We start from the raw sequence: 12,512 nt of genomic DNA on the forward strand, positions 1-12,512 counted from the left end.
AAAACACTCAGTAAAAAATGCTACACTTTGCAACTCTGAAAGTACACTTTTTGCCCATGGAAGCTACACTTGTGTCTGTTTGGGGGTAAGAGGTGTGTTTTTTGCTGTCCCATCATGTGCACCATTTCAGTGGCATTACTCCCACACTGCTCATTCAGAGTCCCCCACATATGGCCACACCCGGCTTTGTCTGTGGCAGTCCACAGGAAAAATCAATATTTGGTCGTCAGGAGGCAACACATCAGAGGAAAAAAAATTGGCATAAAATTTACTTTTATGATGCATACTTAATGAACAGTTTCCTTTGTCATCTTCATTCCAGCATGTGAACATTGTGTTGAAACCTGTCACCTCCATTTTTTGAACGGAACATTGACCTGGTCAACACACACTGCCACTTGTGCATGTGGTTGGAGGTTATGTGGAAGGGTGGGTTAAGTGTTGGACGACTGACCCAGTGTTCACCAGTGATCAGGGTTTAAGGTCCTGTTTTAGCATGGTGGTGTTTCCTTGTTCAGTTCAGTAACTCAAGAAGGCATCACTGTGTTCTGACAAATCCATACACACTAACCACATCTGCTAAGCAGATACCTGACCAGCAGCATTATCTAATGCACTTAGGCCTTTTGGGGGGAAAATAAATAAATAGCTTGTCATGCCCTGTAAGAGAATGGACTAGAAACCCCCACCCAACTCCGCACTAACACCTGACAACACAAACACAGACTATAACAGAATAAAGGTTTATAATACTTAATCAACACATGATTTTTAAGACAACCAGTACAGAGATGATCATGCAGATGAAAATAAAACAAAGCACAACACTGAAATACAATTCAGTAAATTGATCAATTAATGATGCAAGACATGACACAAAAGGCGCCAGTTAAATTGACCACAACTGATCACTTCCCTCCAGGTGGAGGCAGATGGTGTCCCCAACAACAAAATAAATAAACCAATTTTCTTGGAGGGAAAGAAAAAGCGGCATGGATGAAACACAGACACAGACACTACGTTGATGACGATGAAGGCACTAAAGCACTATACAAGGACGATGAAGGTGGGTAGGAGATGAAGACGACAAGACTGGAACAGAACTGAAGTACGATGACGATGAAGGTGAGTAGGAGACAGACGGCAAGACTGGAACTTAACCAAAGTACGACAACAATGAAGACGAGTAGATGACAGTGATGAAGAAGTGGTGACGACGATGACAAAGAAGAATATTAAGTGACGACGACGAAGAACAGGACAAATGTAGAATGCCCTGCAGAGGCTTGGCCAGGCCAGAGAATGCTGGCGGTGGAAGGGAGTTGAAGGTGGTGGCAGTCAACTGATGCCAAACTGATGGAGGTCAAAGGCAGGCAGCAGGAGCCAAATGGGAGACAGCAGATGCCCAGTGGAAGGGTAGGGAAGTCAGTGGATGGACAGGGAAGTGGGAATACTGCAAACACTGGATATCAACAATGAAACAGGGGCAGAATCCTCTCCTGGTCCCCTCCCCTCCTCAAATTAATAATACATAAGTATACCTAGCCAACAGTGTGTCAATAAACAACCCACACTGCTCTCTAGTTGGATGGGGTGGGTGAACAAGGAGGGGGTTAAGCACACACAACTGATTTGTCTTTAAAAAAAAAAAAAAAAAAAAAGCAAATAAAAACAGAAAAGAGATAAATGAATCAAATAAAGAAAACAGCAAAATAATGATATGAATAATAAATAAACAAATAATGTAAACACACACAGACACACACACACACACACACACACACACTTACACACACACACACCCCGTTTGTTTCATGACAGTGTAGTGTGATTTTCCTCACTCCACCCCTGACTGGTTGAGGAAGGTGAAAATGGCAGGAAAGGACTGGGTCCAGCCTTCCTGTGCCCAGCCCCAGGCACAGTGGATGAGAATTCACTGCCTTCCTGTGCCCAGCCCCACACACAGTGGATGACAATTCACTGCCTTCCTGTGCCCAGCCCCACACACAGTGGATGACAATTCACTGCCTTCCTGTGCCCAGCCCCAGGCACAGTGGATGACAGTTCACTGCCTTCCTGTGCCCAGCCCCACACACAGTGGATGACAATTCACTGCCTTCCTGTGCCCAGCCCCACACACAGTGGATGACAGTTCACTGCCTTCCTGTGCCCAGCCCCACACACAGTGGATGACAATTCACTGCCTTCCTGTGCCCAGCCCCAGGCACAGTGGATGACAGTTCACTGCCTTCCTGTGCCCAGCCCCACACACAGTGGATGACAATTCACTGCACTGGTGTCACAGGATGCAGTCAGACCTTGAACAGTATGAACAATTGTAATCTTTAAAACAAAAAACTCTCCGACACAGTGGACATGAATTCGTTAACTTTTAACCTTGTGGGTGGAGGGTAACCTTTAACCTTGTGGGTGCAAGGTAACCTTTAACCTTGTGGGTGCAGGGTAATCTTTAAACTTGTGGGTGCAGGGTGACTTTTAACCTTGTGGGTGAAGGGTTACTTTTAACTTTGTGGGTGCAGGATAAACTTTAACCTTGTGGGTGAATTGTTACTCTTAACTTTGTTGGCGTGGGGTAACATTTAACCTTGTGGGTGCAGGTTTACCTTTAACCTTGGGGGTGAAGGGTTACTTCTAAAACCTTGTGGGTGCAGGTTTACCTTTAACCTTGGGGGTGAAGGGTTACTTCTAACTGTGTGGGTGCAGGGTAACCTTTAACTTTGTGGGTGCAGGTTTACCTTTAACCTTGTGGGTGAAGGGTTATTTCTAACGTTGTGGGTGCAAGGTTAACTTTAAGTAAATTTGTAGGTGTAGGGTGCATGGTTGATTTTAAACTTGTGGGTGTAGGGTTTTCCTTTAAACTTGTGAGTGTGGGGTAACCTTTATTCATGTGGTTTTAGGGTTACCTTTAATCTTGTGGGTGCAGGGTGACCTTTAACCCTGGAGGTGCATGGCAACCTTTAACCCTGTCAGTGGATGCAGGATGACCTTTGACCTTAAACCTTGGCGGTGCAGGGCCTTCGGGATCAGGTGCGGATGTTGGAGGAGGACAGGAGGAAGAAGGAGCGCATGGTGCAGTCCTCCCGTCTCATCATCAAGCTGAGGGAGAGCACCATTGCCAAGCTGGAGAAGGCTGCCAAGGGGGCTGGCGCTGCAGGGGCTGAAGATCCTGTCAATGTCAGTGCTAGCTTCTTGTCCTGTCTGTCACTGTGTGTTTGTCTTGCTGTCTGTCTGTCACTGTGTGTTGGTCTTCCTGTCTGTGTCACTGTGTGTTGGTCTTACTTTCTGTCTGTCACTGTGTGTTTGTCTTGCTGTCTGTCTGTGACTGTGTGTTACTGTCTGTCTGTGTGACTGTGTGTTGGTCTTGCTGTCTGCCTGTGTCACTGTGTGTTGGTCTTCCTGTCTGTGTCACTGTGTGTTTGTCTTCCTGTCTGTCTGTTACTGTGTGTTTGTCTTGCTGTCTGTCTGTCTGTGACTGTGCTTTTGTTTTACTGTCTGTCAGTGACTGTGTGTTTGTTTTACTGTCTGTGTCACTGTGTGTTTGTCTTGCTGTCTGTCTGTGACTGTGTTTGTCTTCCTGTCTGTGTCACTGTGTGTTTGTCCTGCTGTCTGTCTGTGTCACTGTGTGTTTGTTTTACTGACTGTCAGTGACTGTGTGTTTGTTTTACTGTCTGTGTCACTGTGTGTTTGTCTTGCTGTCTGTGTCACTGTGTGTTTGTCTTGCTGTCTGTGTCACTGTGTGTTTGTCTTCCTGTCTGTCTGTGTCACTGTGTGTTTGTCTTGCTGTCTGTCTGTGTCACTGTGTGTTTGTCTTCCTGTCTGTCTGTGTCACTGTGTGTTTGTCTTGCTGTCTGTCTGTGTCACTGTGTGTTTGTCTTCCTGTCTGTCTGTGTCACTGTGTGTTTGTCTTACTGACTGTCAGTGACTGTGTTTGTTTTACTGTCTGTCTGTGTCACTGTGTGTTGGTCTTGCTGTCTGTCTGTGTCACTGTGTGTTTGTCTTGCTGTCTGTCTGTGTCACTGTGTGTTTGTCTTACTGTCTGTCTGTGTCACTGTGTGTTTGTCTTGCTGTCTGTCTGTGACTGTGTGTTTGTCTTTCTGTCTGTCTGTGTCACTGTGTGTTTGTCTTGCTGTCTGTGTCACTGTGTGTTTGTCTTACTGTCTGTCTGTGACTGTGTGTTTGTCTTGCTGTCTGTGTCACTGTGTGTTTGTCTTGCTGTCTGTCTGTGTCACTGTGTGATTGTCTTGCTGTCTGTCTGTGTCACTGTGTGTTTGTCTTCCTGTCTGTCTGTGACTGTGTGTTGGTCTTGCTGTCTGTCTGTGACTGTGTGTTTGTCTTCCTGTCTGTCTGTGTGACTGTGTGTTTGTCTTACTGTCTGTCTGTGTCACTGTGTGTTGGTCTTGCTGTCTGTCTGTGTCACTGTGTGTTTGTCTTGCTGTCTGTCTGTGTCACTGTGTGTTTGTCTTCCTGTCTGTCTGTGTCACTGTGTGTTTGTCTTGCTGTCTGTGTCACTGTGTGTTTGTCTTACTGTCTGTCTGTGACTGTGTGTTTGTCTTGCTGTCTGTGTCACTGTGTGTTTGTCTTGCTGTCTGTCTGTGTCACTGTGTGATTGTCTTGCTGTCTGTCTGTGTCACTGTGTGTTTGTCTTCCTGTCTGTCTGTGACTGTGTGTTGGTCTTGCTGTCTGTCTGTCACTGTGTGTTTGTCTTCCTGTCTGTCTGTGTGACTGTGTGTTTGTCTTGCTGTCTGTCTGTGTCACTGTGTGTTGGTCTTGCTGTCTGTCTGTGTCACTGTGTGTTGGTCTTGCTGTCTGTCTGTGTCACTGTGTGTTTGTCTTCCTGTCTGTCACTGTCTGTTTGTCTTGCTGTCTGTCTGTGTCACTGTGTGTTTGTCTTCCTGTCTATGTCACTGTGTGTTTGTCTTACTGTCTGTCTGTGTCACTGTGTGTTTGTCTTGCTGTCTGTCTGTGTCACTGTGTGTTGGTCTTCCTGTCTGTCTGTGTCACTGTGTGTTTGTCTTACTGTCTGTCTGTGTCACTGTGTGTTTGTCTTGCTGTCTGTCTGTGTCACTGTGTGTTGGTCTTCCTGTCTGTCTGTCTGTCTGTGACTGTGTGTTTGTCTTCCTGTCTGTCTGTCACTGTGTGTTTGTCTTGCTGTCTGTCTGTCTGTCTGTGACTGTGTGTTTGTCTTCCTGTCTGTCTGTGTCACTGTGTGTTTGTCTTCCTGTCTGTCTGTCTGTCTGTGTCACTGTGTGTTGGTCTTGCTGTCTGTCTGTCACTGTGTGTTGGTCTTGCTGTCTGTCTGTCTGTCTGTGACTGTGTGTTTGTCTTCCTGTCTGTCTGTCACTGTGTGTTTGTCTTGCTGTCTGTCTGTCTGTCTGTGACTGTGTGTTTGTCTTCCTGTCTGTCTGTGTCACTGTGTGTTTGTCTTCCTGTCTGTCTGTGTCACTGTGTGTTTGTCTTGCTGTCTGTCTGTGACTGTGTGTTTGTCTTGCTCTCTGTCTGTGTCACTGTGTGTTTGTCTTACTGTCTGTCTGTGTCACTGTGTGTTTGTCTTGCTGTCTGTCTGTGTCACTGTGTGTTTGTCTTATTGTCTGTCTGTCAGTGACTGCGTGTTTGTCTTCCTGTCTGTCTGTGTCACTGTGTGTTTGTCTTGCTGTCTGTCTGTGTCACTGTGTGTCTGTCTTGCTGTCTGTCTGTGTCACTGTGTGTTTGTCTTGCTGTCTGTCTGTGTCACTGTGTGTTTGTCTTGTCTGTGTCACTGTGTGTTTGTCTTCCTGTCTGTCTGTGTCACTGTGTGTTTGTCTTCCTGTCTGTCTGTGACACTGTGTGTTTGTCTTCCTGTCTGTATCACTGTGTGCTTGTCTTCCTGTCTGTGACTGTGTGTTTGTCTTCCTGTCTGTCTGTGTCACTGTGTGTTTGTCTTGTTGTCTGTATCACTGTGTGCTTGTCTTCCTGTCTGTCTGTGACTGTGTGTTTGTCTTCCTGTCTGTCTGTGTCACTGTGTGTTTGTCTTCCTGTCTGTCTGTGACACTGTGTGTTTGTCTTCCTGTCTGTATCACTGTGTGCTTGTCTTCCTGTCTGTGACTGTGTGTTTGTCTTCCTGTCTGTCTGTGTCACTGTGTGTTTGTCTTGTTGTCTGTGTCACTGTGTGTTTGTCTTGCTGTCTGTGACACTGTGTGTTTGTCTTGCTGTCTGTCTGTGTCACTGTGTGTTTGTCTTCCTGTCTGTCTGTGTCACTGTGTGTTTGTCTTGCTGTCTGTGACACTGTGTGTTTGTCTTGCTGTCTGTCTGTGTCACTGTGTGTTTGTCTTCCTGTCTGTCAGTGACTGTGTGTTTGTCTTGCTGTCTGTGTCACTGTGTGTTTGTCTTGCTGTCTGTCTGTATCACTGTGTGTTTGTCTTCCTGTCTGTCACTGTCTGTTTGTCTTGCTGTCTGTCTGTGTCACTGTGTGTTTGTCTTCCTGTCTGTGTCACTGCGTGTTTGTCTTCCTGTCTGTCTGAGTCACTGCGTGTTTGTCTTCCTGTCTGTCTGTGTCACTGTGTGTTTGTCTTGCTCTGTGACTGTCTTACTCTCTCAGCCTCTACATCTCTTTATCATCTCACCCTTTCTCTCTTCCTGCCTCCCTCTCTCTCTCTCTCCCTCTCTCTCTCTCTCCCTTTCTCTCTCCGTCTCTCTCTTTCTCTCTCTTTCTCTCTCTCACTCTCTCTCTGTGTCTGTCTGTTTCTCACTCTCTCTATGTGTCTCAGTCTGTCTGTCTTCTGTCTTTCTGTCTGTCTCAGTGTCTGCGTGTGTGTCTCTCTCTCGTTGTCTCTTCCTTCTTTTTTTTTTTTTTCTCTGAGTGTTATTTGTGCGTGTTCTTATGTTGTTCATCTTTTTTGTATGACATGATTAGAATGTTATGCTTTTGTACTGAGTATTTATGTAAATTCTCTTTTCATAAGGGCAGGATGAAAACAAGCCATTTGTGCTTATTCCTGTTTTCCCTCAATAATAAAGATTTGTTCGTTCATTCGTTCTCTCTCTCTCTCCCTCTCTGCCTCCCTCCCTCTCTGTTCCTCTCTCTCCGGGGGTGTGAAGGTGGGGGGGGGGTGTTCTGACCAACGAAGGTTGCATGAACGTTGTCCGACTGATCGACAAGACAGACCCAGTGTTTGCTAAAATGCCCCATGTTTGGATAAGTGAACCAATTGAGAATAAGTGTTCCGTGGCTCCTCTGTCATCATCCAGCTTATCCGTATTCGGTCAGGATTACAAAACTTTCGCTCACGGGCTGTCAAAATCTTGAATGAATAGTCTACTGCTTGAACACCCTCTAGAGGAAGATGCCCAGGGTTGAGGACTGGACTGTTTCAGGGGGGAGGGTGTTCCAGTCACAGATAGTTCTTGGGAAGAAGGCATTGTTTCTATAGTCCGTACGGCAGGGGATGCGTTGGAACAGCTGACTGTGTTGGCTTCTTCTGCCGCTGGGGGGGCAGAGGTTTGAGGACTGTGCATTTCACACATGCTTCACCATGCTTTATTTTATATAGCATGGAAAGCCTGGCGATGCGTTGGTGCTCCTCAAGTGAAGGCCACAGGAGCTGGTGGAGCATGTTACTCACACTAGAGATATTCCTGTGTCGGTTTAAGACAAACCTGGCTGCTTTTCACTGGACTTTTTCAATCCTGGAGGCTTGCGTGTCGGTGTAGGGTCCCAAACAGTGCTGGCATACTCTACAGTTAGCCGAACTAGGGCCTTGTATGCCAGCTCCTTGGTCATCTTGAAGCACACCTTCAGGTTTCGCCTCAGGAAGCCCAGAGCTCTGTTGGCTTTCTCACAGGTATTGTCAATATGCTCGTCCCGTGACCCCAAGGTACTTAGTAGAGGGAACTCGCTGGAGGGTGTGGCCGTGGAGAGAGTAGGTGGTACTGGCATTCATGGGCTTCCTGCTAGGGGTTAAGGGCAGTAGTTGATAAAATGTCAGTGTTGATGATAAGATGTCAGTGTTGATGATGACAAGATGTCATTGTTGATGATAAGATATCAATGTTGATGATAAAAATTATTAATGTCAGTGTTGATGATGTCAGTGTTGATGATGACAAGATGTCAATGTTGATGATGAGATGTCAGTGTTGGTGATGACAAGATGTCAGTGTTGATGATAAAATGTCAGTGTTGATGACAAGGTGTCAATGTTGATGATAAAATGTCAGTGTTGATGATAAGATGTCGATGTTGATGATGACAAGATGTCAATGTTGATATAATATGTCACTGTTGATGATAAGATGTCAATGTTGATGACAAGGTGTCAATGTTGATGATAAAGTGGCAGTGTTGATGATAAGATGTCAGTGTTGATGACAAGATGTCAGTGTTGATGATGAGATGTCAGTGTTGGTGATGACAAGATGTCAATGTTGATGATAAGATGTCAGTGTTGATGATAAGATGTGAATGTTGATGATGACAAGGTGTCAATGTTGATGATAAAATGTCAGTGTTGATGATAAGATGTCAATGTTGATGATGACAAGGTGTCAGTGTTGATGATAAAATGTCAGTGTTGATGATAAGATGTCAATGTTGATGATGACAAGATGTTGATGATGATGATAAGATGTCAATGTTGATGATGACAAGATGTCAATGTTGATGATAAAATGTCAGTGTTGGTGATAAGATGTCAATGTTGATGATGACAAGATGTCAGTGTTGATGATAAAATGTCAGTGTTGATGATAGGATGTCAATGTTGATGATAAGATGTCAATGTTGATGATGACAAGATGTCAATGTGTTGATGATAAAATGTCAGTGTTGATGATAGGATGTCAATGTTGATAAGATGTCAATGTTGATGATGACAAGGTGTCAATGTTGATGATGACAAGGTGTCAATGTTGATGATAAAGTGTCAATGTTGATGATAAGATGTCAGTGTTGATGATAAGATGTCAATGTTGATGTCAATGTTGATGATAAAATGTCAGTGTTGATGATAAGATGTCAGTGGTGATGATAAGATGTCGGTGTTGATGACAAGATGTCAATGTTGATGTCCAGAAGCAGCTGTGTGAGGATGTGGCCAGCCTGAAGGCCAGACTGGACCAGTACCCCCAGGTGTCCCAGATGGACCAACAGCTCCACTCGCTGCGTGCCCAACTGACGGATGCCCGCATCAGACTTGGCAACACCACGGCCAGTCTGCTGGACTCCAACCGTCTGGCTGACCTGGAAAACACCTTCCAGGAACTGCAGGCTGCCAGTCGCCAAGGTCAGGCTGTGTTGAGTCACTTCAGTCTGTGTGTGTGTGTGTGTCTGTGTTTGTGTGTGTGTGTGTGTGAGGGAACTGCATGTCGTCAAGGTCAGGCCATGTTGAGTCGCTTCAGTGTGTGCTGAGCAGGTGTGTGTGTGTGTGTGTGCCTGTGTGTGTGTGTGTGTAAAGGAACTGCATGTCGTTAAGGTCAGGCCATGTTGAGTCGCTTCAGTGTGGGCTGAGCAGGTGTGTGTGTGTCTGTGTGTGTGTGTGAGGGAACTGCATGTCGTTAAGGTCAGGCCATGTTGAGTCGCTTCAGTGTGGGCTGAGCAGGTGTGTGTGTGTCTGTGTGTGTGAGGGAACTGCATGTCGTTAAGGTCAGGCCATGTTGAGTCGCTTCAGTGTGGGCTGAGCAGGTGTGTGTGTGTGTTGTGTGTGTGTGTAAAGGAACTGCATTTGTCAGTAACAGTGGTGTATAGTGTTGACTGAGTGATGTGTTTACATGTTGTCAGTAACAGTGGTGTATGGTGTGACAGAGTGATGTGTTTACATGTTGTCAGTAACAGTGGTGTATGGTGTGACAGAGTGATGTGTTTACATGTTGTCAGTAACAGTGGTGTATGGTGTGACAGAGTGAAGTGTTTACATGTTGTCAGTAACAGTGGTGTATAGTGTGACAGAGTGATATGTTTACATGTTGTCAGTAACAGTGGCGTATGGTGTGACAGAGTAAAGTGTTTACATGTTGTCAGTAACAGTGGTGTATGGTGTGACAGAGTAAAGTGTTTACATGTTGTCAGTAACAGTGGTGTATGGTGTGACAGAGTGATGTGTTTACATGTTGTCAGTAACAGTGGTGTATAGTGTGACAGAGTGATATGTTTACATGTTGTCAATATCAGTAACAGTGGCGTATGGTGTGACAGAGTAAAGTGTTTACATGTTGTCAGTAACAGTGGTGTATGGTGTGACAGAGTGAAGTGTTTACATGTTGTCAGTAACAGTGTGTTTACATGTTGTCAGTCTTGGTGGTGTGTGGTGTTGTGACAGAGAGTGCAGTTTGTGTTTACATGTTGTCAGTAACAGTGTGTTTACATGTTGTCAGTAACAGTGTGTTTACATGTTGTCAGTAACAGTGTGTTTACATGTTGTAAGTCATGGTGGTGCATGGTGTTGTGACAGAGAGTGCAGTTTGTGTTTACATTTTGTCAGTAACAGTGTGTTAACATGTTGTCAGTAACAGTGTGTTTACATGTTGTCAGTCATGGTGGTGCATGGTGTTGTGACAGAGTGCAGTTTGTGTTTACATGTTGTCAGTAACAGTGTGTTTATATGTTGTCAGTCATGGTGGTGCATGGTGTTGTGACAGAGAGTGCAGTTTGTGTTTACATGTTGTCAGTCATGGTGGTGCATGGTGTTGTGACAGAGAGTGCAGTTTGTGTTTACATGTTGTCAGTAACAGTGTGTTTACATGTTGTCAGTCATGGTGGTGCATGGTGTTGTGACAGAGAGTGCAGTTTGTGTTTACATGTTGTCAGTCATGGTGGTGCATGGTGGTGTGACAGAGAGTGCAGTTTGTGTTTACATGTTGTAAGTCATGGTGGTGTGACAGAGAGTGCAGTTTGTGTTTACATGTTGTAAGTCATGGTGGTGCGTGGTGTTGTGACAGAGAGTGCAGTTTGTGTTTACATGTTGTCAGTCATGGTGGTGTGTGGTGTTGTGACAGAGAGTGCAGTTTGTGTTTACATGTTGTAAGTCATGGTGGTGCGTGGTGTTGTGACAGAGAGTGCAGTTTGTGTTTACATGTTGTCAGTCATGGTGGTGCATGGTGTTGTGACAGAGAGTGCAGTTTGTGTTTACATGTTGTCAGTAACAGTGTGGTTACATGTTGTCAGTAACAGTGTGTTTACATGTTGTCAGTCATGGTGGTGCATGGTGGTGTGACAGAGAGTGCAGTTTGTGCTTACATGTTGTCAGTCATGGTGGTGCATGGTGGTGTGACAGAGAGTGCAGGGAGCAGCCCTCAGGGGGCAGACAGCAGGACCTCAGCCTCCCTTCACAAGCTCCGAGAGAAGCTGGACACCTTGGAAAAGGAAAATGAACAGGTGGGTCTGTCACTGTCCACTGACTGCTGCTTGTTCAGGTCTCTCTCACCTGTCCTTTCCCACTTGCTTGGGTATAACCCAACATGCCAGTCAGGTCTTTAATGGATGTTTGTATAATATTTGTGACAGGTCAGGGGCATAGCCCTTGCTACTGGTACCATGTATCCCAGTACTACCTGCCGCATGTGAAGTCTCCCAACGATGGACCAGGCGGAGGAGGAAACCTTTCCCAATGGCTGTGAAGTCGGAAGAGGATGACCAAAGGGCAGGGGGAGCTCTTATCTTTGGCTGGAAGTCCTACTTGGAGACAGAGCTCCAAAGAAAAAACCTGCACCTGCCGAGGCCGTCCTACACATGGCAGTATCTGCACCTGTGGGACTGTGAGCGTCAGTAGGCGAGAGAGTGGGGAAGGGACTGCACAACTCCTTCTCACTAAAAAAAAAGTCACCTGTGCTGGTCAGGCAACCAGGCTAATGTCGGAACAACGAGCTAGCCCTTCAGCACCCAGCTTTCCCAAGCCTTGTGGCGATGGAGGAATGGTAACAGGGACAGGCAGAGGATGCTGCTGGCAGTTCCTAGTCACGACTCTGCACACAGGCAGCTGTGGGTGATGGTCGTCCACTGTAGACTGGGGCAGATGCGTATCCTCCCACAGTGTCAGAGCAGTCCTTTTTAGGGACAGCACTGCTCTCCCCACATGGGAAAGGGGAGATAAAAGGATCCCTGAACAAAGCCTGGCTCACCTAGTACCCAGTAGGAAACCGCACCTACTTGGATATCCAACACTAGCGGTCGAAAACAACAGAAGAAAAGAACCAGGAGTCATGCCCTGACTCAGGGTGCCTGGAATGTTCGCACCCTCCGAGACAACAGACCAGAAAGACGCACAGCGCTCATTGCTAGAATGCTTGATCGCTACCAGGTGGACACAGCAGCCCTGAGCGAAACCAGGTTTGCTGGTGAAACCCAGCTGGAGGAAGTTGGAGGGGGCTACACCTTCTACTGCATGTGGAAGCCAGATGGCACCCCAAGAACCTCAGGTGTGGGCTTTGTCATATGAACCATACTTGCACGACAGCTTGACAGCCTTCCACATGGGATAAACGATAGGCTAATGACCCTGCGTCTGAAGCTGTCCAAGGATCGC

At 46.1% G+C, this 12,512-nt stretch overlaps 1 protein-coding gene across 1 annotated transcript in view; it reads left to right on the plus strand.

Annotated features, from left to right (window-relative positions):
* Positions 1-12,512, plus strand: part of LOC143285664 (kinesin-like protein KIF15) — a 185,469-nt gene that overhangs the window by 72,405 nt on the left and 100,552 nt on the right. The window contains exons 14-16 of the mRNA XM_076593060.1: positions 3,034-3,195; positions 9,068-9,278; positions 11,265-11,365. Coding sequence (XP_076449175.1) covers positions 3,034-3,195; positions 9,068-9,278; positions 11,265-11,365 — 474 coding nt within the window. The remainder of the gene's footprint in view (positions 1-3,033; positions 3,196-9,067; positions 9,279-11,264; positions 11,366-12,512) is intronic.

This window comes from Babylonia areolata, chromosome 9 (genome assembly GCF_041734735.1).
Source record: "Babylonia areolata isolate BAREFJ2019XMU chromosome 9, ASM4173473v1, whole genome shotgun sequence".
Classification (NCBI taxonomy): domain Eukaryota; kingdom Metazoa; phylum Mollusca; class Gastropoda; order Neogastropoda; family Buccinidae; genus Babylonia; species Babylonia areolata.